The sequence below is a fragment of the Neospora caninum genome, chromosome IX, assembly GCF_000208865.1.
Source record: "Neospora caninum Liverpool complete genome, chromosome IX".
Taxonomy (NCBI): domain Eukaryota; phylum Apicomplexa; class Conoidasida; order Eucoccidiorida; family Sarcocystidae; genus Neospora; species Neospora caninum.
The window spans coordinates 1363078-1390807 of record NC_018390.1 but is presented as its reverse complement, the minus strand read 5'-3'; the positions used below and the strand labels follow the sequence as shown (position 1 = coordinate 1390807).

The window sequence follows — 27730 nt, the reverse complement described above, 5'->3', positions numbered from 1 at the left end:
CGCCGTTGAATCTTTCTGTGGTTTTCAGTTCTTCAGCTTTCCTTGTACGCTCCCCGTTCGCGTCGTTTTTCACTGCCCCGCTCCTGACTCCGAGACAGACACCAGAACAGGAAAGACGAGGAAGAGACCCCGACTGGTGGTGCACTGTCTTCCGCCGTCTCTCTCTGTCTCTTCGTTGCTCGCGCTTGGTAAAATGACTGGTCGTAGCTCCAGTGAAGCAGACAGACAAGAGAAAGGGAAGAAAAAACGCGGCAGAAGACGCGCGCAGAGCACGCAGGAGCGAGCCGCCCGCAGTCAGTTTAAGAGGGGGGCGTGACGCGAGAGAAGGCGGAGGCAGCCGAACAGGAAGCAGAGGCGAGGCACGAGGCAAAACAGAGAGAAGAGAGAAAAAACAAGAGAGAGCAAAGAAGAGAAACGAAGGCGAAAGGAGCTGAGAAATGCTAGCAGATGTTGCTCAGGTTCACAAACGCGACGCAGACGTCGAGAGCATGGATTCGCCTGTTGAGCATTCAAAAATGTTGGTCTCGACGCCCGAGGCTCCTGACCGGGTGTTTCCTTCCTCCGGTAAACGGATCAGCGCGGAGGGGCGAGACATGAACTTTAGCGGAGACGCACTTGCAGGAGCGAGAAGGGGAGACGGCGGTGGAGGAAACGGAGGAGAAGAGGTGAAGCCTGAAAAGGTCGACAGCAAGTGTGACGCAGGCCCCGTCTTGCCGCCGGGAGACGCGTCCAAGGGGTGCCTGGTTGTCGTTAAAATCGGAACGAGCACATTGCTAACAGCCACAAAAGACAGGATGAGCATGAACCTCTCCAACCTGGGTCGATTCGTCGATACGGTAAGCTCGCCGAGAGAGCAAAGGCGAGACAAGTGCGTGACTGACGCGAGGGACAGTCAACGCAACAGAAGATCGATGTTCGTGGACGCGTAACGTCCTGCGTTCTTTCGCAACGGATCTGCCAAAACCTGTCGCTCCGGTCGGGATGGTCGGAGCGCGAGCAGGAGGACGGTGTCTCTGTGAGCCGCCCTGCTGAACTCTCCTTCCCCTCGCCGTCGAGAGGGCTGGCGTGCCTCTCGTGTCTCGCGCTTTCTTTTCTTTCCTCTTCTCGCCTCGCGTGTTTCTCTTTCTTCTCCGGCGTTGTTTCTTCCTTTCACCTCGACTTCCACGCCGGCCTTTCCAACTCCGTGCGAATTCCCTCTTCCGTCTCCTCGCCGGTCTGAGCACAGAGCGCCGCGTCATCTGCGGGCCTCGGTCGGGAAACGCTGCATGCGTGCAAGGTTACTGGCGCGAAGAGAGATGTGCGCCTCGATATCGTATATGCTTTACCCACCGCATAGAATGTGGAACTCTCCCTACACAAAAACATGGATACAAGGGCGGACGCACGTATTGCACGCATACCCTCATGGATACCTATGCATATGGATACGAGTATACTATTATGTATATATATGTGTATATGTATGTGTACATATATGTATATTTATGTGTGTTTATACATGTTCGCATCGCGTCTTTTGAGTAGCTATGTGCAGAGGCAAAGGCGCAACGTGCATTGGGAGTGGGCGAAGCGCATGTGGAGACACCTGGGTTGCTTCCTGCTTTTGCTGCGGGTCTGCGGATGGCAGATTTGCGAATTAAGAGCTCGAGGCCACACGGTCGTCGTCGTTTCCAGCGGGGCTGTGGGAGCCGGGTGTGTGACGCTGCGTCTCAAACAGAGACCCGAAAACCTGAACACAAAGCAGGCGCTGGCCGCCGTCGGGCAGTGCAGGCTCATGCGCCTGTACGAAGACTTGTTCAGGTGAACAGAAAACGCGGGGGAAACAAAGAGGGAAGGACACAAATCGCGCGAGAAGGGGAGAGGCCGCATCAACGCTGAACTGAAAACCCCAAAACTTGAGGGCGACGCGGCGGGGGGACGTACGAGCGCGGCTCTGTGGACACGAGGGGGGGGGGATGCCCCACGCGCCATCGCAGAACGAGGAAGAGACGGCGGGAAAGCAGCAGCGACGATGGGCTCAGCAGGAATTTAGGCCAAGACAGAGCTCGAGGCCGCCGATGGATCTCGCTGAGTAGACAGGGGGTTGAGGGCGAGAGAAGAGCGCAGAGAAAATGCGTGAAGAGTGGAAGATTGAAGAGTGTGTGACTTGTCTGCAGTGTCCGGGAAGAACGAGTCGCGCAAATGCTTCTCTCTCGGCATGACCTTCTCCACCAAAAATCGTACCAGAACTTTCAAGCGGCTCTTAAAGCTCTCCTGGCTCTGGATGTAAGTCAGGCGGCCGCGCGAGGAAACCCTCTCGTAAGCGTGCGCTGCTTATACGCCGACAGCTTTGCATTCAGAAGATGCCGTTGCCCACACGTTCACTCTCTGCGTGCACGTGCGCCTTTCCGTATAAACAGAAGCATACAACATGTCTGTATGTTCGTGTACGGCTCTCCGTGTGCTTGAGATGCTGATGCATTTGTGTCTACAAATCACGGGACACACATGCTGTTTGGTCTTGCCGGTCTGAATGGGTACGTCAGACGCCGGGTTGTGTGATTCGCGGTGGCGGTCTCCGTGCATTCTCGTGTTTTCGGAATGATGGGCTGTTGTGGAAGCAAGTGCACCTGCGCCGAGCAGTCGTTGGAGGGGCATTCGCTTCTCTGGTTTTTCGCCCCGTTTTCCTCTTCTCTCGGCTTTTCTGACGTGAGGACTCGTCTCTCTCTCTGCGGCTTCGCGTCTCCACCGTGGAGAGCATTCGCGCGTTTTTCTCAACAGACAGAGTGCCCGCGATCGAGTGTGTCAGGTGATTCCCATCATCAACGAGAACGACAGTCTGGCGACTGAGCAGCTGCGATTCGGCGACAACGACACTCTCGCTGCCCACATCGCTGTTGCAGTCGACGCGCAATGGCTCTTCATTCTCACTGACGTCGACTGTTTATTCGATCGGAATCCGCACAAGCATCCAGGTGAGGCAAACGGAAGCGCAAGCAGACGCGGCCTTCGGCCTGCAGGGCCGCCAGTGGTGGCGCGTGGCGGGCCGAGGAGACCATTTTTCTTCAACATTTTGTGTGTGCGTCGCTCGCTGCCCATGTGCGTGCTTCCTTGTTCCCTCTCCTCCTGTGGCTTCATGATCGGTGTCGGGTGTAGCTACACCCCATGCATCCGGGCATCCCACTTTAGCCAGCAACAGTGCGCACACGGACGCTGTGTGGTGCGTCTGTCTGTTTCTTCCTCTCTCTCTCGACACACGTGTGTGTATCTTCCTCGTGCCGTCGCGTCTCATCCCCCCTTCACTTCACCGTTCTTCGTGCAGCACAGCACACTACATTTATCTCTCAGTTGCCGCCGGTTCAGCGTTCCCCCTTCGCCTGACCATCTCGTTGTCCACTTCCTTCCTGTACCTCGCAGTTTTTACCAACCTTTGCCTGTCTTTATATCTCTCACTTTCTTCCGGTCTTCGCCTTCCTCGGCCCATCGAATTATTTTCTTCGTGTTTCGCTCTCTCCGTTTCTCCTAGACTGCAGGTTCTGTCCCACGTTCGCGTTTCCTTCTACGTTTCTCACCGTCTTCTCTCTTGGTTTTCTGTGCACAGACGCCCGCCCCGTCGCGTTCGTGAATCGGTTGACAGACGTCTACGCCTTTCTATCCGACGGCGACTGCGGGGCGTGGGGAACTGGCGGTATGTACACCAAGGTGATCGCGAGCAAGATTGCGACAAACGTCGGCGTGCATGTCGCGATTTCGAACGGGAAGTATCCGGAGCGAATCCTGGACATGCTCGAGTACGCACGGCAGAGTGAGACGCATCCCGAGGCGCTTCGTCGCGGGGATCTCTTTCCCCTGCGGTCGCCTGTTCGGGAGAGGCCGTTTGTGCGCGGGTCCTGCCGAGCCGAGGAGACAGCCGAGGCCGCGGAAGGCCAGGAGGAGCGGCGCGAACAGGATGAGGAGACGGGGAAGAAGAAGGAGAAGAAGTTCGCAAAAACCAGGCAGGACGAGACAGGTGCGCCACAACAGTGGGAGAGGGAAGATGGAGGGGAGAGCGAGCGGCCAGCCACAGGCAGTACAGCGTGTGAAAAGGGGAAGAAAGAGAGCGAGAGTCCCGAGACCGTCCCAGCCAAGTTTGGGGGCCCGGAAACACGCGACCGGGAGGGGGGGACGGGGGGGAAACCGGAGCGGTTCGAGACGGCGGGTACATCCTCGCGGGGTGAGAACGCAGACGTCAGGGTGGGCGAGGACGGATCGAGGCTCAGGCGAAGCAGTGGTGCGCCGTCCTCATCGAAGGCAAGTGCAACGTCTCATCTGTGTCTTCAGGGGAGACATGGGAGGCGGACGAAGGCGGCGGGCTTGGAGAGCCGGAGAGAGAAGATGTAGAGCAAAGAGGCGAGCTCGAAGAAAAAGGAGGGAAGGAACAACACAGAAGAAATCAAACTGGAGAGGCGCTGGACTCGGGTGCCGGCGAAGCTGGTGGTCAGCCTTTTTCGTCTCTCATGATCTGCGACAATCTTCAACAGATGCCGTTCCTAGGTAAGTGTGTCGCCAGCTTCCGGTGACTTTTTTTTCCGCCACGTCATCTCTTTCCAGGTGTCGGTGATGTTTTATCTGTCAACTTTCTTCGTGGCCCCAGACTGCCTCTTCTTGTCAGGTGAAGCCCTCCTCGCTTCCTGCATCCTGGCCGTGGGCGCCGTCCTCGCTATTTCGTCCCAGCGTAGAAGATTAGGATGTGGTACTGACACGCAGCGTTTGAATCATTCTTCGAAAGATGCGAACAGCGTCGGACTGGCTGCGGACTTCCACCCCTCCCGCCCTTGTTACTCGCCGAGGCGAGCGGGGGTTTAGGACCAGAAAGACCCCAGCAGAGTTGCTTGTCGCCCCCTGCCGAGTTCAACCTCGGTGTCCATGCGGTGTGTGCCTGTTTATACGCACAACTGTGCTTTCTCCTTGGAATGTATGTGAGCACATGTGTTTGTTTGTTCCGTGGCGGGAAACATAGGTGAGAGCGTGCGTCCTCACTGCTTTTGTCAGGGACGGTTTTTATCGCGAAGGATCGGCGCCTGCACAGAAAGGGCGACACCCGCGGATGGATTTTGTCTCTTCCAGTCCGAGGGAAAGTGTTCATCGATCCCGGCGCAGTCGCCGCCCTCGTCCAGCAGAAGAAGTCGCTCTTCGCAGCGGGTGAGACTCTCTGCCGAACGGCCTGTCACACAGCGTGCGCTCTCGCGCATCCACGCCTCTATACAAGCATCTGTGCTTGGTTCTACGTGCCTAGCTGGCCGGTTGGGTATGCCTGCATGTGGAAACGGGGAGAACCGTCTACCCGTTCGTCGGTGCGTTTCACGAAACTGTCAGACGCAGCATGTGTTTTGGGAGCGTACCCTGTCCTCTTCACAGAGAAAGGGAGAGAGGCGTCTTCATGTCTCTGCTCGCGTGTACGCTTGCGCGCATCCAGGCCATTTCGCTGTTTTGAAGTGCGGGCGTCCGCGCACCCCCCGTGCGTCGAGAACGGGCGGGTGCTGGTCTGGAGCGGCTGTTTCTGTGTTTTTTCGGCATTTCTTCCATGCGTTGCGCGCAGGTGTGCACCACGTCAGTGGCAATTTCTCAGCCAACGAATGCGTGGCGATCTACATCACGAGTTTGTCTCGAGGTTCCAAGCGACTGACTGGCGGGAGTGGAGGCACAAAGAGCACCTCGCCGCCCAGAGAACAGGGGATCCCCAGCGGCCCGCAGAAGCGAGGCACTTTTTTCGGCGAACGGCAAAACAGCACGGCAAGCCAGAGGTCGGACGATCTCCCGCGGCTTCGAAACGGCGCGAGCGCCTCCAACGAGGACGCGCTCGATCCGTCTCTCTCAGCTTCGTGTCCGTTGGTGTCCAGCGACGCGCCAGCAGGCCTGACGCACGTCCGTTCCGCCGGCTGTCTGTCGGAGTCGCGCCTCGAGGGTTCCGCTGCGGCGTCGCCAGCGGCGTCTTCCCCGGTCTTCTCGGCCTCGCCGTGTCCTATTGAATGCCTGGAAATCGCCCGGTGTATCTCCAACGTGAGCAGCTCGGAGCTGAAGATTATCAAAGGCCGAAAGAGCAGCGAATTTCGCGACCTGCTCGGCTACGCGGTAGATGAAGAAGTCGCCCACAGACAGCACATTGTCTTCACGTTCATGAACGGCCACGAAGCCTTGAAGAGCTTCTGTCTCGCGAAACATGCAAAATTCAAGTTCGCGGAAAAGGCCGAGGCGCCCTTGGCAGCAGAAGCATTGGACGGCCGAACCGGCGACTAGAAAGCGGGTTTGACGGGGTGGAGGTTTTCAGGGGAAGCTTGCCTTGTTCGTATACCCCCAACAAGTCTGGGTGTATGTACACCCGAGGTGGCATCTGAGTCCATGAACAAGGGAAGAGTTTAGCGAAGCAAGCGCCGGAGCCGTGCACGTTTGGAATTCACCGGCTCACGGTTGAAACGCTTCGAGTGCCTCTCTGTGGCATGGCGACATCCTCCACGCGTGTAGGACATGTAATATATTTCTTTTTATTGATGGTGTGCATTTTTAGAATGTCTGTAGATGGCAGAGACGTGACGAACATATTTGTACCGGGCGTGTGGAATGTGCGTACGCGTTCATTGACTGTGCGTGGAGCGTGTGTGTTTACGAGTGCCTGGCGACGCGCAAGCGACTGCGCTCGAGCTCTGGAGCTGTGTTTTGCAGTTGGTGTCTTTCCGCGTGTATGAACGACATGACGCGGGCGCGGCGTGCAAACACCGTCAGCCTGCGGGTGGGACGTACCTTTCTCCCAGTGTACAATGGTTTTGAATTTTTTTGCACCGAAAGGTTCACACGAAACCGGCGGGAAGTGAAGAAGGATCCGAGCCCGCCCTGGGTCCTCGTTTCTTCCCGGAGCAATTTCTTCATCAGTGCACGGTCACTTGCTTATGCTGGTTGTTTCTTTTTCTTTCCGTGCTTTTCTTGCGGGGAATCTATCTGGACTGGAGTCACAACCTCGTCGGGTTCGGGTCCGAGCCTGTGCGGCGTGAGAATATTGGCTTCCTGCACAACAAAAACGACTGCGCGACTCGCTGTCTTTTGCATGGAAGATCTGAATACCACGTCCTAATCCCTTCCCCCGCGGGTGCCTAGCAAAGACACCGTAAACACACCACGCCGCCCAAGCGACTTGCCTGCAGCCTGGCCTCATCATCCTGGCCTACAGACGGGCTCCTCACCGCGACAAGTGCAGCGTCCTCGCCCCCTCTGAAAAAGCGGTCGCACGGTCTGTCATCGCAAACGCAGATGCACACTTTAGAGAAATGGAGCTTTTCACGCACCCTGTACTCGAGGACGACCGTCCCAGGGTTGTGCTCACGTTGCACAGTGAAGCTGGACGCACTAGGAAGAGTCCGAAGTCAAGCACAGCGGCTGCCGCGAGAATTCTTCTCCGTGTTTCTGCGCGCGTTACCACATGATTTCGCTCAGATCACCGGCACAAAGCGGCTCGCCTCGCAAGCAGCCGCGAAGACATGTCGAGTCGACACAGCGTATGCCGGTCTCATGTGTCTGAGTAGGCTGGGCTCCTGGTAGGCAGGCAAAGAGTGCAAAGATCGACTTCCTTGAGGTATCTCGACGTCCACGCCACACGCGGAGGATTGCTGTCTCCCGGGAGTGTGGCGATACATCCTCAAGACCTCGAGAGAGCGCCCGGCCGCCCGAGTCTCCGATGAAGTTGTTCTAGGCTTCCCGTCTTTTTCGGCCCTCACGACTCCGTGAAGGGACAGCAGAGTCCAGGACACTGGCGGCGCGGAGATGCGCGGCACTGCATGCGAGGCTCACAGAAAACCGCGAGACGAGAGAGAGCAGAGAGAGCAAAGAGGAACCTCGCGGCCCGTCTCCCAGACGAGGCGGGAGTGCCCACCCGAGACAGGACACCGACGAAGCGGCAAAAGTGGAGTCGTACACATTTCGGTCACGGGTGCTCATGGCTCTACGCGTTCGCAGCGAGTTCCAGTTTCTCCCAGAGTGCATCTTGTCGCTTTGCCGCGCCTTCTCAACTCAGAAACTCTCCAACACACGAAGACGGAAAGAGGATGTGGTGTACACTGAGTTCGTGACGTGGCAAGAAGTCTATCCTGACAACCCAGCGCTATTCGAGAGTTGCAACGCAGTCGAAAGCGGACACGGGGCACTACAGAAGTGTAAGGGGGAGAGGAACCGCATGAAGCCACGGAAAACCGGGAGACCCTCGCTTGCGTGCGGCGGCCTCTCCGGAGCCGACTCAGCAACCGCGACTTGGGAAGGGATCTGTGCTGTTGAAGGAAAAAAGCCTGTTGTCCACGCCGTGTCCAAAAGGGAAGAGAACAACGAAAACACATTTGTGGATGTTGTTGCCAAATGGCGGTACGTTGGGGAGTCTTCGTAAACAGGCATGCATGAGGTGATCTTTTCGGATAGCTTTTTTGATGCATGTTTGTAAGAGCTCCGCGTAGGCGCCAGTATGTACAGACCCACAGCTCTGCGATAATATGCATATTGTCTCGCTGTGATCACTCAACTGGTTGAAAAGATGGACCCTCGAGTCCTCTCTTCTTCGCAGGGTTCCGGCAAGCTATCGAGTGTGCTTCGCCGTGGACAGTCCTTTTAAAGTTTTCTCATGACACGCAAAAATGGCTGTCCACATCTCCCCACGGTCCGTTATCTTCTGTCGCCCCTAGGAGTTTCTGTCCCGCGCGTTCGACAGCTCGGTCCATTACTCTATTTTCTGTCGCTTGGGTCTCTCGCGCTCCAGCAGCTTCTCCATCTCTCTCTCTTCAGGTTTCGCTTCGCTGCTCCGTCAACGGCGTCTTCTGTGTCGTCACTCAACCCCCCCCCGTTAGTATCCCCTGTCCGCCTTCGTGCTCTCTCCTCGTCTCTTCTTCACGGCTCTCGCCTCTCCTGCGCCGGCGGTTGGGTTGTCGCCTGACCCGCTGGCGGCCCCTGGGAGCCTGGTGCCCTGGGCACAGACCCACCTGCAGGTGGGTACGCAGGCTGGTAGCCGCCGGGCGGACACGGAAACGGTCCAGGATGCATGTACCCCGGCCCCAGGTTTTGCACGGGCTGACCAGGAGGGGCGGGACCGCCGGGAGGGGGAGCGTAAGCCCCCGCTGCATGCTGCGGCGGACCGCCGTAGGGCGAGGGCGGAGGATAAGGTGCGCTCGGTGGAGGATAGTACACGGGCGGTTGGCCAGGAGGCGGGTAGTAAGGACCCGGAGGCGGGGACTGATAGGCCGCCGGAATGCCAGTCGGCGCTGCAAAGAGAACGGCCCAGCGAAGAGACAAGCTTGGCGGGTGGAAGCTGACAGGAAAGACGAACCCGAGGGGAAGGGCCGGATGCAGATCCAAAGGAAATATCGACAGAATGACTTGGATCTTGAACCGATCCCCACACGAAACGACAGAGAGGGCAGCATCCGCGAAAGCGAGAGCTCAAAGCGGAGGCTGAAACCCCATTCTTCCGCCGGTGACTCAACAACCGCTGAGACGAGAACCGCACCCGCGTGTGACGGAAAAACCTCGACAACTGTGACGGGCAAAGGCACACACGTGCGGACCCTCCTTTCTAGGCACTTGTCTTCTTTGCCGTTTTTGGTCTCCAATTCAAAAATGTGCTTTTTCTCGCTGTTTTCCGTCATCTCCTTGCTCCTTCCTGCGCAGGAATGCTGCTCGCACCAACCGCTCCTCCCCGAGACTCTCGCCGACTCAGTGATCACGTCGCCTGGCTCTCTTGTCTCCCCTCACCTCTCCTCGCTTTTGCGTGAACATGTCGGCGTGTGGTCCCTTTCCCTCCTTGCTCTTTCTTGACAGATCGGAGAGATAAGTCAGGAATCGCATGCGAAACGCGGCTTACCAGGAGCGGCAGGAGGAGGGCCGGCCGGGACTGGCTGAGTTACGTAGATCGTCGAGGGGTCATTAGGGTCCACGAATGCCGCCTTCAAAGACACGCAGATCGGAGACCGACAACGAGACGGGCAATCCTTAACGAGCCCGCTTCCACCCCATACAGACACTGGAAAAGCGTTTCACTCAACACACAGTTTCCCACGACAGAGTGGGAGCTTGGTGGCGCACATTCGTTTCTTAAAACGGCATCGGCGCCGAGAGGAACTTCCAGCGTCGAACGAGCGGCGAACGTCTTTGCTTTCCTCTCGACAGTGCCGTAGACGGAACGGCGGAACTGCGGAAGTGCAAGCTATCCAGTTGTATCCGGTTTTCGAATTGCAACAACGTCTATTAAAACAGCGACAGCCCCCGCAATGCGCCAGCACTGGCACCACCTCATATACAAAAATATATGTATATATATATATATATATATATATATATTCATAAGTTCGATGCGAACATTCGCTTTGTGTTGAAATTGCTTGCGTGTTTGTCTTGAGTTCTATCGGTGGTTTTGTCCATTCCCCGTGTTTGCATTGTGGGCCGAGCTTCCTCTGAGTGGCGAGGCACAAGTTGTGCAGTTAAGGTGAGGATTCTAGGCCGCTGCGAAGACAGGCAATCTGCACAAAAGGTGTTGTGCGTGCCCCGCCCCCAGATCGAACAGATTCGAAACGCAATTCGCAGAGAAGGGAGGCGGGCGAACCCGGACAGAGGCTGAACAGAAGCCGCCTAACTGGTGTCTGCGATCCTCCGTGTGTGAAGGGACAGAGGAACCTACGCCATTGCCAAGTTGCAGTTGCTGAACGAGCTCTTGGCCTGAAGGCAGGAAGACAGGGGCGCATGCGAGCGGAAACTTGCAGAACTCTCCAGGCGCTCAGGCTTCAACGGCGCCTCGCAAAGCGGAAGGCTTCTCCCGCACAAGTGCGAGCGATATGTACACGAGAATGCCCAGCAACCGAGAGGCGAGCGAACACCGGGAGAGAAAGCAGGCGTCTGAAATCGCACGCCGATGATCTGTCGGTGGGCGCGCGGTGGCGCATCGCCTCTGGGAGGGGAAAAACGACACGGAGTTCCAGTCACGAGAGGAAGCCTCGGCAACGGGCCTCGGGAACAGATCGATAACCGCGGGAGATTCCATCTGCGGGGAACCGGTAAAGTTTCCGATGTCAGGCAAATCCAAGGTTGTTGCCAATTCCGCCCACCAAAGCCAAAGAGCGTAACCTCGGGTGGAAACGGCAGTCGCATTCGCACATCATGGGTGAGACAGCAGGCTTGGTCTTTCTTCGTTTTCCTTGTTCCAAAAAGACCCACCGACGCAACGGACGAGCCGTTACGCGTCCCTAGCCTGCCTACCTGTGCTTCGCAGAAACCGCGGCAGGCTCAGATCTGCCTCTGCGGCCACGCCGACGAAGAAATGTACACATTTGCATAATTTGCAGTTTTTGGCAAGGCTGTTCCGCCGTCACACGGCGACTTACTTGGTGGCTGGTGCTTGACTGCGTATTGCCATAGCTTGAAGAAGACATTAAGAAATGTGCCGCATCCGCCTGAGCGCGCCGGAGACAGCAGAAACGCACGCGTGGTAAGGAGACACCGCCGAAACGCACACCGACTCTGCAGAGAAACCCAGCCGGACACCGTGGATTGGCGACCAGACAATTTGGCGACAGGAGCAGAGGCGGGCGAAGGGTATAGCGGGGAAGACAGCGAAGAGGCATTACCCGCGTTGAAGGTTAGAAACCATTTGGACGTGCCGTTTATCGGGTTCTCCGCTGACTCCAGAGGTTGCACTTTGCCGCGCATGTAATTCGCGCCGAAAATCGGCTGTTCGAACTTGGGCTCCGAAATCAAGTGCTGCATGAAACAGAAACCAGAGAACGAGTCTCCTTAACAACTCGGCTCCACCTCAAAGGCCCTTGTGGGGCGGTGGGGGGGGGGGGGGGGGGGGGGAGGGGCGAAAGCGCTCACTCTTTTCGGCGCCCCTCTTTCCCGTGAGACCTCACACTTCCACACTTTTCTGCCTATCGCCCGCTTTCTGCCCCTATGGGCAGTCCCAGAGTCGCCATGGAGGAACCTGTCTGCCTTGGCGAAGAGGTGAGAGAAGGAAAGCTTGTCACGTGAAAGTGCAGCTCTTCCAGAGCGTCATGACTCTATTAAAAGTTGCAACTTGAGCTGGACAAAGAAAGGGTAAAGAGAGCGAGGGACGCAAGAAGAAAGAGGCGAACGAGCACGCCTCCCCCACATCTGGGCGAAGGCGTCTCTACAGTGATCCTTTCACAGGATCTGCTTGTTACAGGCGAAACGAACACATAAGACGCGCCTGCATCGGCCCACGTGGCCATAAGAGCAAAACAGGGAGGCCGCTGACAGCGAGAAGGCCAGCAGAGACCCACAGGCGCGACTACGAAGAACGCGAAAGAGCTAGGAGGGTCGGCGTCGAGCTCGGCAGACACCCCCTTGTGAGCAGCGTAACGCGCGATTTCCCCTTGAGACAAGGAGACAGCGCGAAAGACAAGCACGCATTCAAAGAGAAAAGAGACGCAGAAGCGCTCCGGTGAGAAACGTGCGACTGACGGATTCGGAGAGGTTATACGGTAAACGCGAAACAGAGAGAATTCCGAATCCGGTCTGTCCGTGAATTCGGCTATTTGCCACTGCCATACAGTGAAGCAGCAAAGAAAAAACGAACAACAAACAGGGAGAGAGACGAAATCGCGAGGCGCCCGCACGACAGGTTGAGCCGCATACCAGGGGGAGCTCGAACGAAGAGAAATCCTTGTGTTTGTTGACGTCGCCCTTTTTGACGAAGACGATGCGCCGACTGCTGAGGAAAAACTCGCCACCGCTCGCCTTCAGATTGGTCGGGCCGGTGAGCTTGAAGTCGATGTGTGCTCTCTTGAGGAAGAACACCTCCCCCGCCACAGGCAGCGGGAACATCTCCTCTACGAAACATGGTTCAGACAGCGGAGCACGACAGACGTCCGAGCAGGAACAGGGGACACGCGCGTACAGAGGCGGAGAGGCGGAGAAGCGCCGCAGAAAACATGAACGAAACAGAGCGACAACCGTGGAGGAACGCTACCCGTAGAGGAGCGAGGAACTGAGGGCGGTGCCGGTGAGACACACCGAGAGGCCGAGCACGAAACTGAATGGCGGGAGAGAAGAGTGCTGCAGGAGTTGTGGAGAGTATGGGAAAAAGAAGCGGTGAAATGTGTTGTGGAAAAAACAAACAGATGTAGGACCAGCGTCGCGGCACAGCGGAGGCCCGGGAGGAGGCTGAACGCCCGGTTTCGGTGCACGGACAACAGGTATTGACTGCATGACCCTGGACAGGCAGTGACCACACCAAAACAGCGTTTTCCGCCAAGTGAGTGAGATGTGCATTTTGCCTGAAAAAAACCGTCTCACTAGACAACGGACAAGGACCCGGGCCCGAGCGCAAGTGAAAAAACTCACTTGTTGACGCATCTTGCGCCAGAACCGGATTTACCGCCATCAGCTCTTTCCTCTTTTTTCCTCAGCGGCACAAAGGAGGGCGCCTTTAGTGTCGCTGTCTTGAAGTCACGCGGTGGATCCGTTCTCGGGGTCCTTCACGTACGAAACGTCTACACCCTTCCGACCGCTTGAGTCTCACGCCATCAAGGTTTGGCGCACTTTGGCGCATTCCTGCCTGGCTTACTTAACCCAATCTCTTTGAGAGCATGCACGTATCTTGTGGAGCGAAAGGCGGATAGAAGTGTTCGTTTTCAGTTACGGCCGACACCGCCAATGCAAAATAGATGCCGACGGGAGATGTTTCGCTATATCTATGGTCCTAATTAGACGTCGTCTACGAGGAAAGGTCGTGATAAGGAAACGGGTACAAAGGCTCTGGTACAGTCACAGAAAGTTAAAGCGACGCGTTAACAGGATCTACGAAGTAGCCAACATCTTTACACGTGGTCCGCGACACTGAGAGCCGCGATCACTGAATGTACAGACCGTACACGTGGTGGGCCAAGGTCACCCACGTGGCAGAAAAATGCAGCTTATCGTTGTTAGCGTTGTCGAAGAAGGCGACAAGAGTGTGCCAACAAAAGCTATGTTGTGCCACAGTCTGATACACCGAATAACCCTTCCTCGTTCATTTTTTTTCACTCGCCGGATGCATGCTGGGCGGAGCTCGGCGCATGCAGCGGACGAACAAGCTCTTCAGGAGAGGTGCGCGCCGAGGCAGTCAGGAGAGAAGCACGTCGAATTCTCTGCGTGACTTAAAAAACTTCCGAGACGAGAGTCTGTGCGGAGAGCCGGACATTCGAATATCGCATTCGATTTGAAATGATCCGAAGTTGTCGCCCCGCAATTCACTAAAGAAAAGGTGAGTGGGGTATCCAAAAGTGAGTCAACGCGACAGCCGATGCAGCGAAATGGGAACGTAACCTGGAAATCCGAGGGACACCTTGGGGAACTTTCTTGATCCTTCGGTGCCCCTTCTTTTCACAACGCCGTTTCCCAGGAACAGCTCTTCATTGGCAAGTTGCTCTACCATAAGTCCCGGGGCACGGCAAGATGCAACGGCTAGTCAACCTGCGGGGCGCGTGTATCGATTCTCATTGTCCTACACGAGTGACCGAGAGCCTCCAGCTACATATGACCTATTTTCAGATTCAAGGTCCTGTCTTGGACATGCTTAGCTGCAAATAGCTGTTCGACTATTTGAGGAGGCAGATGCACTTCTGTGTAGCTCTAAAGGCGTGCGCCACTGTGTGGCTAAATACCTGGTAAGAGTGTCACCCGCTCCCCATTTGACCCAGAAAATCAGGATACGAAGCATTCAGCTGACAGAACATTCTCCTGACCCATGATTAGAGCGCTCTGAAGCATCCATTTGCCCACGGTTGGTCAGTCCACCATTGTGGACATCGTACGTGGAAAAAACATCTCACAACAGAGGGCGCAGGCCCCTTGGCAGCTACGCTACAGTAACAATTCGGCGCAGTGCTGCTTTTTCTCCTGTCAGAACACCCTACATGTAACCCAAACGGAGTATCGAACAAGATGAGTGAGGGACTCGGTGAGTCTACACGCATCATAAGGCGCAGCATTCTCTTTTCACACGCTATGTGATCCCCATTGCTCGTTCCGGAACGCCGGCAGATGTGCTTCATCGATCATCATTAGTACAGCAACACAAATGCGTTGTATCATTTTGCCTCGCAGATGCATTCATGAATCGCTGCCGCGCCGGCGCTACATGTCAAGGCAGTCTCCTGTCGAGAAAGTGCTGCAGCGTGGAGACTATGTAGGCGACCTCACTGGAACCAGCCGTCGCGTTGTAGAGTAGCTGGATCCTACGTGATTGTGAAAGCTGTTACGTTTTCATGATTCTGAGGTCTCGATGCGGCGTGGAAAGCATAAACCCAGGCCACTCCGGAGGGTCGGTGAGTCTGTTTAGGCCACAGGCTACCATATTATGAATCAGCAAGGAAAAGAAAAGAATCCACATGTGAACTGTGGATACCCAGAATCCACATGTGAACTGTGGATACCCGTTCTGTATCAGCACAGTTCCATAAAAGGACGTCTATGTGTGGCCGTACTGCACGATTCAAGCTTCCAGGGTCAGTATCAATGGCAGGAAAAAAACGGCTCCAGCAAATGTGCAAGCTGTCTCACACATGTCTATCGCTTGGATCTAGACGATCTAGAATCAGAATCGCTTCTTCCAGGATGATCTGTGGTACTGTCAATGCTTCTCGACAGAGCTTCTGTTATCTGGGGCGCGCATGGAGCCAATTCATTCAAGACGGACTTGGAGGTACCCAGGATTCGTCGTTACGTTGTCTCTTCTTTCAACTGTTAATTGGCAGAGATTACAGTGGAAACAGACTGCAGGAACTTGCCCGAGGTCGGATTAATAGTGGGTGTCCCGCAGAGACGAACTGTCGCAACAATCATTGCCACTAGCCGGTTATGCGCAGGAACAAAATGCGTAGAAGTATTTCTGCCTCCGACGGGGGCCCCCTTGTTTGAACCGTGTCTTGTTCATTAGTCTTACCACTTTTGGTTCGTGCAGAATACTTGCCCGTCACCCGGCTCCGAGGTGCATGTATGTCGAGTCGAGGCGGAGCGAACACACGTATCAGGAATAGCAACACACGATGAGTAGAGGATACCCAATAGGACACACAGCTGATAATGAGAACGCCGGTCGCCTCAGAGCGTGACTGGAGTCAGTAGCCACGCATTTGCCACTGGCAGCATATTCACTGATACGTTCGCTGTTCGGTGACACCAAGGCAGTTCTGTATTTGTCAGTAACCTCTCAGCGGTTTTCTTACACGTTTGAGAAAGCTGCCAGACTTCCCGCCTGGTTCGCCGGTGATGTGGCGTTGTGGGGATGTTCCCCGGATTTTTCGCGTTGGATGTCAGTAGAACGAACCAAACGCGGGGACAGACGGGTGCTCAACTTTTCGGCGTTGCCGCGAGGCAAAAGCGCCGCTGAGTAAGTGAAAGTCCTTTTGAAGTCGTTCCTTCATCCGGCGCTGCTGCCCACGCGTCTGTTTTAGGGGTTTCCCGTTGTTTTTGAAGTGTGTCGCGTTTGTTTCCCGTGCTCCGCGACAGCACTGGGAGAGGGCTCCAGAAGATTCTATGAACAGCACCGTCAGGTATTCGAATTCACAACGGAGAACCAGGTTTCGATTTTGGCGTTTATAGGGATACCCTACGCAGGTACTGCACTCACCGAAGTCTCTTCCGTCCATATCAAGGTCTCCGGCTCCGGAAATGGTGTCAGTGCGCCTCGCCTCAGCCCTAGTGTGGGCAGCATTGTCTCTTAAGGCACAGGGTGAGATTTCCTCTTCGGCTTCTCTTGCTTGAGTCCTTTCCAAGTTCCTGAAGGTTGTATCCTTGCTGTCGTAAGCTGCCTTTCACACGGGCTAGCAAGTCGTGGGCTGCACTGACAGAGCCATGGAAATATACACCGGAGTCACAGATATCCGTCGAAATTACGCACTTCTCCTTTGGGCTGGCGAGTCAGCTCTCTTTCGCTACACTGGCGTGTTTTCTGTAGAGCGTGGTTGATACCTGGTGTGTGTTGCATGCATCTCCTGCATGTCGGCGTGTGTCTCCGTACAGGCGTCGTCCAAGCTGCTTCCCCTGTGAGACCCGCGGTGGCAGAAGAACCGACAGACTCACCAGGCGGCTCTGTGGCAGAAGGAGGAGAGCGGTTTTCCATCGAAAAACAAGCATCGACATTGTCGATTCCAGAAAGTCTTTCTGCTAACAGCACGTCCACGTTTCCCCTTCCCGATGAACCGGACGTGGCTGAGGACTATCCGGCCGGGCCCAAAGACGCGTCGGAGGAGGCTCCGCACTATCAGGATCTGAGTCTCTCGGAGGGTGCGGAACTCTTCGACAGAAAAACAAAGAAGCTGCAGACAGGGAAAGCGCGGCATCCCCGGCTGAGAGGTCATGCACAACAGGCCTATTCGGGGAAACTGGGTAGAAAAGGGCTATTCTCACAGAATGAAAAGTCGACCGACCATCACGACGAAGAAGCATTCACACACAAAAAAGATAGAAAACGCGAGCACGCGACAAAATCGGTAGTTGGGGAAGGAAAGAACGTTCTTCGCGAAGATGAGGCCCACACGAGACTCTCGGCTCTGTCCAAAAACGCCGGAGTTCCAGAACGCGGCAGTCTGGCCCGCAAAAGGCGTCCCGCAGATACGAAACTCTTCCCAATCGGCAAAACGCAATCTACAAATGACACGCAAAACATACTGGGCAAGGAAAAGCATCGCCGGGGGACCCCGGCGAAAAACGTTTCGCATGGACAGTCACGAGGCAAAGAACAGACCGTAGGGAGCAAGATTTCTGCAGCGGTAGTGGAGGAGAAGCTCTTGGATTTCTCCAGCGAAGCTGACGCCACACGTGAGGAGACACCGAAAAAATCAATCGAGCACTCGACACAACTTTCAGGCTCCAACAGCTACGTCGATAGAGACGCTGGAGTCCACCAGGAAGAATCTACAGGCGATATTGAATTTCTCATTAAGAAGGCTGTCAGAGGCGCCGCCCTCAACGCTGTGATCATCCAGTACCTTGTGGACGAAGCTCGGAAAGGAGACACCGATACGAAAGGCCTTTTGGAGCAGCAGGTTAATAATCTAAACTCCTTGGCAGTTAAATTTATGAAATTCAACAGAGACATGAAAGAAGCAGTGGACAACGCGAGTGATAACCCAGAACTCCAGACCCAACTTGTCACTTACTGGCTGAACCACATTATTGCACAACAGCTGGTCATCTTCAGGACTTTGGACCCCGCAATGCTCAAACTAGAGCCGAAACTGACACAGTCGCATCAACCATCTAGCTCGGGAAGCCACTCCTATGAGCTTTCCGAAGAGCCTACGACAAAACATGGGAAGGAGGCCATCGCCACTCCGAACCCCCATGAGGTAATAGAGTAACGTCAGCAGGTCTCGTAACTCTGGTGGTCCTTCGTTCTGAGCAAATATGTCGTGCAATCAAGTGCCTAGACACTTCATATTCCACACAGTATATGTATAAGAAAGTTACTGTTCGCTGTGTAAGAGGGAGAGTGGTCTTCAGCAGTAGATGTAAGTGGGGTTACCGTTCCCCGCACGCCGCTCCACGAGCAGGGAGGCTATGAGTTGCATGGGATTATCATCTTGTTAACACGCAGAGAGCCGACAGGAGCGCCGAACTAGTCCTCGGCAGCTACCCATGTGTCGTGCCCTAAACGGCCGCGACACCGTAATAGGCTCCCTCTGGGTTGCTGTCCTTCCTTTTTTCTCTGAATGCAGGAGTATCCTCCATCCGCGACAAAAGCAGTCTTGCAAGGATCCGCCGTGTCAACGGAGGGTGACTTCGACGCGACTACAGTGGACTCATCCAGCGTGCACATCGACAACGAAAGCTAAATAGTTTTGCTTGCTGTATCGTATTGCCCCTATGTCAGGTATCACGCGTTTCAAATGTGGAGCATATTCTCATTTGCAGGTGTGCATTCTTACAACCGCGTGTCGTTTGTAGCCCCTGTCCTTGCCAAGAGAGCAGGCGACTTTGTGGGAGGTATTTGATATGAACCCTGTATCGTAAAAACGGTTGTTCACCTCTGTATTCAAAACTTATTCCAGTCCACAGGAATTATGCTGACCAAGAACATATAAACCAACTGGCGGATTCCAGAATGAGGGTACGGAAAATGAGTTAGTACACCTCGCACTTACATAGACTCTTTCGCAGCAGTGGTCCGCCGTCAGCGAAAACGGGTGCTTAGAAGTATTTGTCTTTTTTGCTGACGACTTATCTGGATCGGCGGAATCTGTTTCTGTTCTGTCATGGAGATCGGTAGGCCACACAACACCCAGCGTTCTATGCCTACAAGACACAGCGGTCATAGAGAGCGTGACTACTGACACACACGGTAGTGGTCAAGACAGCAGTTAAACTCGAAGGAAAACCCTTCGACCCTTCGGTGTTTTTCCTTGAGGAAGAGGAGAACGCCCGAAGGGGAGGACACCTGCGCTGCTGAAGAATTTAGACGGTGACTGTCGTAGAGACTGTGTTTCATAATGTGCGGCAGAAAAACTCAATTTTCTAGTGCGCCTTTGGTTTTGTGTCTCTCTTCCTTCAAGTCCATAAAAAGACGTTGAAAGAGATGTATTAGAGGGCAAGCTTGTCTGAGGTAGAATTTCGTTTTGGTGATTTCCTGTCCCAGCACGCTGTTGCTATTCATCAATGATCAGACGGGAAAGATTTCCAACGTTCGCGCTCAGGGAGTCTGTTTCTAACATCTTCCTGTTGCCGCGACCACCACCTCATTCCCTGCCACACCAGAAGGGAGAAAAAAGTGTGTACTCATAGCGAGTCTGCGATGCATTGTCTTTACCGGGTGGTAACGGGTGAGGCTTTTGAGGGGCACAGTCGAGGTCACCAAGCGTGCATGACAGGAGCCTAGCGCTTTCTCTCACAGAAGAGGGAGAGAATTTGTTAGTGGTCAGAAGAATGGGGGTGTTTTCATTCCCGTGCGAGGAAACAAGTGTAGACGTTCACACCATGCTGCCAGCAAAACACTGAAGCAACAACAGGAAGATAAAACCTTCTCTCTCGACGAATAGCTTATCTCGGTGTTCTACTGCACTCGTGGGGCAGTACCACACATGTTCACGGCGCAAGAGAGATACATTACTGTACATCTATACAGCTTCGTGGAGACCGGAAATGTCACTTTGTCGCATCCGTGCGCGAATCTACGTTTGTTCGGATGGAAAAAGGCAACACCAAGACGATGCGTGCCTTTTGCTTCAGACCTTTTTCTCAACACCCAATCGCATTACCCAGCAACAGCGAGATTCGGAACGCTGCTTGGATTATTGTAGTGACACTGGGGTAGATTAGCTTACACGCATTAATGCGCCCTCGACCCCGTGCCTGTTGAGCTACCAACATTAGTAGTCACTGACAATAAAATTCCGCACAGGCCAGCGGGGCACCTAGAGGGCATTATCTGTATGAATTATCATGCAGTATCCTTTCGTTCATACGAACGCAGAAGCCGAGCCACTAAGGAGAGTCTCGTCGCACCGTAGAAGCAATGGAATGACTGGTACGTACGCCCCGACCCCGACTAAACAGTGGTAATGGTCGTCAAGTTTTTACGCATAGGATGATATCCTAACAACACGCGGGTGTTGTCTTTTTTCTGTTTACCGTCTACCTCGCGAAACGAATGCAAAAAACTCGTCGGCAATTCGTGTTTCGTTGAGCCCCCCCCCTACCCCCCCGCCCGCGCCCTCTCACGCGTGTGCATGCAAAACCGTCGGAAAACAGGAGCGAACACGAAAACGGTCGAAAAAGCGCAAAAATTCGTCGTAGCCTTTTTTCAAGTCCTCGCGATTTGCCTGAGGGGTTTTCCGCTCACTTTCAGGGCAAAGCATGCTCCTTGGCACATGCCTTTCCTCATCTCGCTCTAAAGCAACGCCTCGCTGCAAGACCTGTGGACGTTGAACTAGCGTGGACCGCCACCTAGCGCGGTATATCACGTTGGTTCTTTTGGCATTCCTCGTGAAACCGCTCGGGAGTTTTCTGGTTGATTTCTCTTTTGCTGTGGCTGTGTGCCGAGTTTCGAGAACCCTGTTTTGGACGGCCTGCGCTAGACACATCGATTGCTTACGGTTCTAGCAGGTCTGTGGCTGCCTAGTACGGGTACTCCCTGCCAGTGTCTTGCTTGTCCCTGAAGAGTTTTCGGACTTGGCACTACGCAGTTGCAGTCGGATTACATTTACAAGGCTCGCCTGTGTGAAAATGTCTTTTATCATGCAGCGAGGAAGGCTCTAGGCAGGAAAGCAAAGCAGGTGGACATCTGTAATTCACTCCATACGAGCATGCTAAAATCTCCTCCGGTCTGTAGGCCGTGAACTTGTTCGGTTTCCACGTCCTTCTTTCCCTTACATTTTTGGTATTTCTGATTGTGTGAGTGTCCAGCAACGAGAAGTCACCGGCAAATGTTTGGTCTTCTTGCTGCATGAGGCCGAGTTCGACCAATATAGCTACAAGGATTCTGTGCTCACTGGACGAGCTGGCGAGGCGGCCTCTGGAGTCGCTGGGGTAGCTGCGGGGCTGGAATGGGACTGTGTCACGCAGAAGAACCCCTTCATTTCTTTCTTGTCTCGGCGTGGATGAAGTATCAGGCAGGAAATGGAAGTACTTAAGAGTTATTGCGGCCGCAACTATGCAGCATTCAAGTGAGGCGACGGAGTTTGTCGCCGCAAATACCTCACTGATTTCGCTTCACCTGTTTTGGTTAACCCATTCCGGAATACGAAATTACGTGCTGGTTTCTTCGCTTTAGGTTCAACGCTACGTTATTGACTCCGGATGGCGGGCGAGGTATCGGTACCAGGACGCCGCTTCCTGCGCCTGGCCCGCCCCTCAGTGCTCCCGTTGCCTGTATTCCAGTTCCTGTTTTAACTTCTTCGGAGCTGGCGCTCTTTCCCGAGTTACCTGATGACTTGCGGCGCGCCGCTTTCGCTCGTCCGACTACATCTGCGTTGCTCAGTTCGAATCTAAGGCGCCTTGATTTCCAGGGATGCGTGTCAGCCTTTCAACCAGTTGCTGCGTATATGTGTTGCCTTTTCTGGCTTTGTGCCTTTCCCTTTTCGTGTAGCTTTTTTCCTGCTCTCTCTGTTTTCCACACGGTCTTTCCCCACCCCCTCTGTATCCCTCGTAGCTTCTGTATCCGTACTTTCCCTGTCCTTACCGTTAAGTGCCCTCAGTTTCTACCAGAGAACTCATGAGTCATGCGATTGTCGAGTTCAACTCTCGTTGAATGTCGATACCTGTGAGCTCCAACTGTGCCGCTCCGTTTTTGCATTTATCGCTTGAGGCTGAACTGTTTTAGGGGCAGTGGACGGTTTCATTTTATGTTCCGCCCGCCGGAGAAGTGGCATTCGCATCAGGTCACCAGACTTCAGCTGGGCTTCGTGCGTTGCACCCGTCTATTTTGTACGTATCCGCCTGCACAAATATATAAATAGAAAAATAGGTTCTCATGTACACTCGGGTGTATGTGTATATCGCAGCATCGTGTACGTCCACGTCATATACGTCCGCCCATGACAATGAAAAGCACGTGGTGCTTTGCCTGCTTTTGTTGGATCACAAGTTCTCGGTTGCAGTGCAGCGTAACAGGTAGAAAGACGGTGGTTGTCACGCGTTGCACTCCCGTTCTGTCGTTCGTTCGTTTGACACCTCGTCTTCTTCTCTTGTGCACATGTCTTGTTGCGTTACTGTGCCTTGTTCGTCCGCTGCCGACTCGAGCAGCTGCGTGCGACGCGACGACGACGACAGTGTGCAATAATGGGAGTTGCTTCGCACACAATGGGTTGGAGGTTTGCGTTTGCGAGTTGCCTTGGACGGGAGCACACTGCGATCAGACGATGACGCTTTGTACAAAAGACTGCGGAGTGAAATCGGAATCTGGACTCGACTGTCAAACAGCATTGTGTGGGCTTGGCACGTGTACAGACAGTAGCGTGCCTCCGTACTACTCATGCACATGCGGCGATTTCTATACGGGAAGTAACTGCGAAATCCAGAGCAACCCTTGCAGCAGCGCGAGCAGTAATCCATGTGCGCATGGATCCTGCACTTTTGCGCCTGGGAAGAGTAGCGGGACTGTGACTTGTGTCTGCGAAGACGGATGGGAGGTCCCACAAGGTGCTACCTCGACCATCGTAAAGTGGGGGGAGAGCGAAGTTCTTATGGGTCCACCCTGTTCTCAGCAACAGCATCGAGGTGTGGCTAATCTCGCCCTGACGTTATCAAGTGGTGAGATGATTGTCTGGTGGATCATTTTCGCCATCAGCATTATTGCCCTCGTCTGGTGTTGCTATACTGTGTGCGCTGAAACATGCTCCAAATACATTAGGACTATCGGCCGACTACGGGCTGGCGCTCAGGTCGCCGGTGCCATTTGAGGGTGATCCTGAGAAAGAAGAGATGGAGGCGTCAACCAAGCGCAAAGCATGCTGCTTCCCCCAAAAGGCACTCAGTAAACATGAAGACCAGAAGAAAAGAGGGAATGGTGGAAACTTCGTGCTCTTATCTTTGGCCGTGGAAACGTATATTTCTGCATCCTCTGCTCGATGGCCCATTGTTCTTGTTTACGGGTGCCATGACTTTTGGAGGGCTACATCGATTTGCGTTTCTACAGTGTTGCGAAGAGATGGGCTGCGCGCAGCGTGTCTTGTTTCCACATATGCTCCGCCGGCAACAAAGCTGCTTCTTGACAATGTAAAGAAAAACAAAGGCAAAACCATCTCCATGTCAATCATGTTTCTCTCGATGTTTCCACTATGGGGACAGGCAATGGAAATGAACAGCACGAGCATTCAATCTTTCGCAAGATACCCGTCTGTCGGTGTTACTGCAGTCCTCAGCGGTATCCCCGATAGTTACGGCAGCTGCTAAAAATTTTCTAGTTCAAAATAGTTTTTAGTTCAGAGCTCTCTCCGAGCGAGGGCTGCACCTGCGTTAACAGTTTCTAAATTGTATACAGAGGAAGAAAGAGGAGTGCAACACGCAGCCGGACACCGTACAGGGGACAGGTCAATGTGTGATGTGCTGAGAGGACTCCTTTTGTCTTCGTGTTTCTCAGGGAGGAAAGAATAATACCCAGATATTCACAGCTGAGCAGCTTCGAGCCTGGGCTGCTTTCGCGAAGGCCTTTGACAATCATCAGCACAATAGAAAGTATAGCAAGGAGCTCGGTATTTGTACATGTCGAAAATTGCCGTGCCCTCATTGTAGCGATATGTCCATTTTAGACGCCAAAACGCTATAGTTTCACGTTGTGCGGAGACTTCGTGCGGCAAGTGTTTCAGAGTTAATGTAGACCGCAGAAGCACCGTGTTGCCGAGATTTGACGTGCGTTAATGCAAGAACACCGGAGCACACAAGAGCTGGAATTTTTCCAGACTGGGGTTTACTATTGATCACAGCTGTCAACTATGTGATTGGTTTTCCATAAAAACATAAGGTTAAGGCGTGAATCACAGGGTCCGCCCTGGTTGCCACCGTTACAGTCAATCAACTAGGCGAACTGACTAACGGGCGAGGCGATTGAAGAAAGGCGGTATGGGTTCACTCGCTGTGCAAATCGTACGCTGTTCAGTCGAAAGACAATAGTACGGCTACAACGTCCAAGCGAACAGACTCCCCCAAGGGGAGCTTCTGAATATATTTTGGGGCCCAATCAGACGCGCCATCTCTCGAACAAGACACTCACACGTATAAAACGTACTCGAAAGACCCTGACCAAAATGCGACACGAAAAGCCAACTTCACCTAAAAGCACAAGAAGGTCTCGTGAGATTATAAATCCCTGAAACTAATGCCGACTGGGCTGCTGATGACTTTCGGATTCTCTGCTGGCAAGGGACCTTAGTCGGTTGATCCACAAGGATGTTCCTCCAGGTTGCCGCTCACTTTCTTTGTTCTCCTGTCCATCATCTTCTTTTCCCATCTGATGATCGTCGACGTTCTCTTCCTCTTCTCGCGAGTCGCATCGCTCTGTTCCCGTTCCTTCTTCCTTCTGTGTGTCTTTTTGGGGGGTGCTAGCGTCCTGGGATTTGATTTGTTGGTCTACGCAAACCTCCGCCTTGGTCAAGGCGTCTCCTTCACTGTCTTTCCTGCTAAGAAAGAAGCGTTTTCGTATACTTCTCCCTCTTCCTCTGCTTTGTTGAGGAGCCGAAATTAAAGAGCACTTTGATTTTGCATTCCAACGTATGCGCCCTCGTCCCCGGGTTCCTCTTCCAGCACCCGCTACCAGCCGAATTAATCTTTCTTGCCCGTGAATATGAAGCTCAGCGGCACATGGGGGGCAAACCTTAGCGGCGACATGCTCTTCACTTTCTTTGGTATCTTCATCCAGAACGCGGATCAACTTCATCTGCCTCTGTCTGCGTTTTTGTCTCGTACCTTCGCCTGACGGAGGATCGTCCATGATTCTTTCTCGGCCAGATGTCATAGATTCGTCGTCTTTTTTGTTAATGGTCCAACTGCAGTCGAGTCTGTCGGAAGAAAGGCTCTTCGTGAGAGAGTCCCCTTCCTCAATGGCGTCTTGGAAGCATCGTTGTCGTACCTGGCAGGTACTGTTGCTGTCGAAAGAGTTCTTGGTTGCCAGTGAGTGGCTTGAACCGCGCTCGTTCCCCCTTGCGTTCTCCTCTCGCGACGCCCGTCTGGCTAACGCCTGCGTCGATGCCATTATCATCCCCTTCAGCGGACCAGGCGTTCGTGACTCCGAAGGCGGCGAAGACAGTGGAGAAGCTGGAACAGCCGCTGAATACAAAGATGCGATAACACTCGGTGAATTACGAGGGTCTGAAAAAATGTCAGATGCTACAGCCGTCAGCTTGGGCTTCTTTTGATCGGGTTCTGTTGCTGGATGGTCTGTGTCTTCTTCCCAAGACTTCTTTCGCCATACCCTTTCCGGAAGCCTGTCAGACACGTTTGCGTTGTCTCCGTCATTCCTTCCCGTTTTCTGCTCTCCTGGCCCATCACAGGAGCTCTGCGCCTCGTCTGACAATCCTGTTGGCAATATTGAGGATCTTGTCATCCGTAGTTTTTTCTCGGGCACCGCATGGTCAGATTCGCTCATGGCTTCCTGGCCTATTCCGCCTGGTTTTCCCCCGCCGTCTCCGGGCAGCACATTCGTCAATAAATTCAGCCAACCTACGGAGTTTTCTTCTTGAACCGTAGGCAGAAGAGTCTGCTCGGGAAAGGAGTTGTCCTGCGAACTAGGACGTCGACACTGCGGCTCCTGTGTTGCGAACAGGCACCCTTTGTTCTGCTCACTCTCCGCTGTATGCGGCCGTGTCAACGGCTCGCTGGCCTCTGCCTTGAACACCTGTTCTTCCGGGATTCCTAGTACGTCAAGAGTCCTACTCTGATTTACAGTTTGTTTTCCTGTGTTTCCTTCTGCCAACCCATGTGCATATCTTGCTTGAATGTTACCGTCCATGGCCGCGTTCACATTGGTGGCCGTCTCTCCGCCTTGCGGAAAACGGTCTCTGTGTAAGTCAGTGGTAACAGCTTCCAGTGCGTTTTTGCTAGGAGTCTTACCAGTTTCAGCAGCACTCGAAAACCTCCAAAGAACACCTTTATCGACTGATTCTGTCTGCTGCGTCTCGGTTGTTTCATGCAGAAGCTTCCGCTCCACCGTCTGGTTGTGCCCATGTAAATCAGCGTCTCCAGGCCCAGGCAGGCCACGTACGTCGCCGGGCGGGAGAAGATCAGCCGCAACTGCCTCATCTCCAGGAGCCGTGCTGTCTTCCATATGGCAGAGTTCTGGTGCAAAACCGGAAAGCAGTGTAGTGCTGGTTTCGTTCAGGCATGTGCTTGTGGCAACGGGACTTTGTCTTGTAGAGATGGAGCCACACCCCTGATGCCGCGCGTTTGATGTCGAGAACGACGGAACCGTCTTCCAAACACTCTGGCACGGCGCCACATCACACGCACTTGCGTCAAGGAGCAACTCTACGGGATTCTCTCCATTTCTTTCAGCGGTGCGGCTTGTCTGTGCTATGCTTGCTTCCTCGGTACACTGTCTCTGTCGTTCCGTGTGTCTGACAACTTTCCTGCCCCTCAGTTCTTGCGCATTATCTCCTAGCTCAGTCGCTCGGAATCGTTCCAGGAGGTGGTCACAATCTTGTTCTTTTTCCTCCGAGTTCGTTGACTTGAGCGACACCTGAGCATGTCCGTTTCGGGACTGGCCTACGTCGTCATCTGGGAAGTGCAGAACATCCTGTGTGATGCCGTAAAGGTATTCTTGATCCCTTGAGTGTTGCTCCCCAGTTTCCTGACTGACGGGCAAGGGCCCTTTCCGTGAAGTGTCATCTTTGGCAACTGCTCTTTCTTGCTCGCTACTGCCGTGCTCGAGAGAAACGTCCGCCGGGACCCAGCCTACAAGGCTCCGTTTGGGAAGGTGGAGATGCATAGCGTTCGCACTCTCGAACGAACCCCCGCAGCCTCCTGTCTGCAGTCCCCTTATATGCACCCTTGGTGTGCTCTCTACCGCCTGCCCCTGTTCCTTTGGCACTTTGGCATACTCATGTTCGGTTTGATTCGAAAGTATTTCTTGATGGCCACAGCAGGTCCCGACTACAGCATCAACCCTCTCGTCTCTTACAGTCTGCGAATCTGTCATGAATCCACTCCCAACGAGGAGATTTGAAGCTTTTTCCGCACTCCAGCGCTCGGGGAAGCTGTGTTGGATCACGCGCAGCTCCGGTTCTTCAAGCGCATCCGCTCCTGGCGTTTCTGATCTTGTCTGCAT

General features: G+C 54.1%; 5 protein-coding genes across 5 annotated transcripts; 3 read left to right on the top strand and 2 right to left on the bottom strand.

Annotated features, from left to right (window-relative positions):
* Positions 1-515: 515 nt before the first annotated feature.
* On the top strand, positions 516-6255 carry NCLIV_040220 (glutamate 5-kinase, related; the record flags this gene model as incomplete). The annotated part of the gene is made up of 8 exons (XM_003880931.1): positions 516-836; positions 1628-1800; positions 2157-2265; positions 2789-2954; positions 3581-4192; positions 4300-4512; positions 5011-5160; positions 5558-6255. The coding sequence occupies 8 exons, from the start codon at positions 516-518 to the stop codon at positions 6253-6255; spliced, it is 2442 nt and encodes an 813-aa protein (XP_003880980.1).
* Positions 6256-8877: 2622 nt separating this feature from the next.
* Positions 8878-13378, bottom strand: NCLIV_040210 (conserved hypothetical protein; the record flags this gene model as incomplete). The annotated part of the gene is made up of 7 exons (XM_003880930.1): positions 8878-9248; positions 9848-9929; positions 10661-10698; positions 11361-11429; positions 11535-11736; positions 12631-12824; positions 13339-13378. 7 exons carry the CDS (start codon positions 13376-13378, stop codon positions 8878-8880), a joined length of 996 nt encoding a protein of 331 aa, XP_003880979.1.
* Positions 13379-16647: 3269 nt separating this feature from the next.
* NCLIV_040200 (conserved hypothetical protein) lies at positions 16648-18812 on the top strand (the record flags this gene model as incomplete). Its single annotated transcript, XM_003880929.1, has 3 exons — positions 16648-16708; positions 16999-18326; positions 18696-18812. The coding sequence occupies 3 exons, from the start codon at positions 16648-16650 to the stop codon at positions 18810-18812; spliced, it is 1506 nt and encodes a 501-aa protein (XP_003880978.1).
* Positions 18813-22460: 3648 nt separating this feature from the next.
* NCLIV_040190 (conserved hypothetical protein) lies at positions 22461-23372 on the top strand (the record flags this gene model as incomplete). Its single annotated transcript, XM_003880928.1, has 1 exon — positions 22461-23372. The coding sequence occupies one exon, from the start codon at positions 22461-22463 to the stop codon at positions 23370-23372; it is 912 nt and encodes a 303-aa protein (XP_003880977.1).
* A 1412-nt stretch (positions 23373-24784) lies between these two features.
* Positions 24785-27730, bottom strand: NCLIV_040180 (conserved hypothetical protein; the record flags this gene model as incomplete). The annotated part of the gene is made up of 1 exon (XM_003880927.1): positions 24785-27730. One exon carries the CDS (start codon positions 27728-27730, stop codon positions 24785-24787), a length of 2946 nt encoding a protein of 981 aa, XP_003880976.1.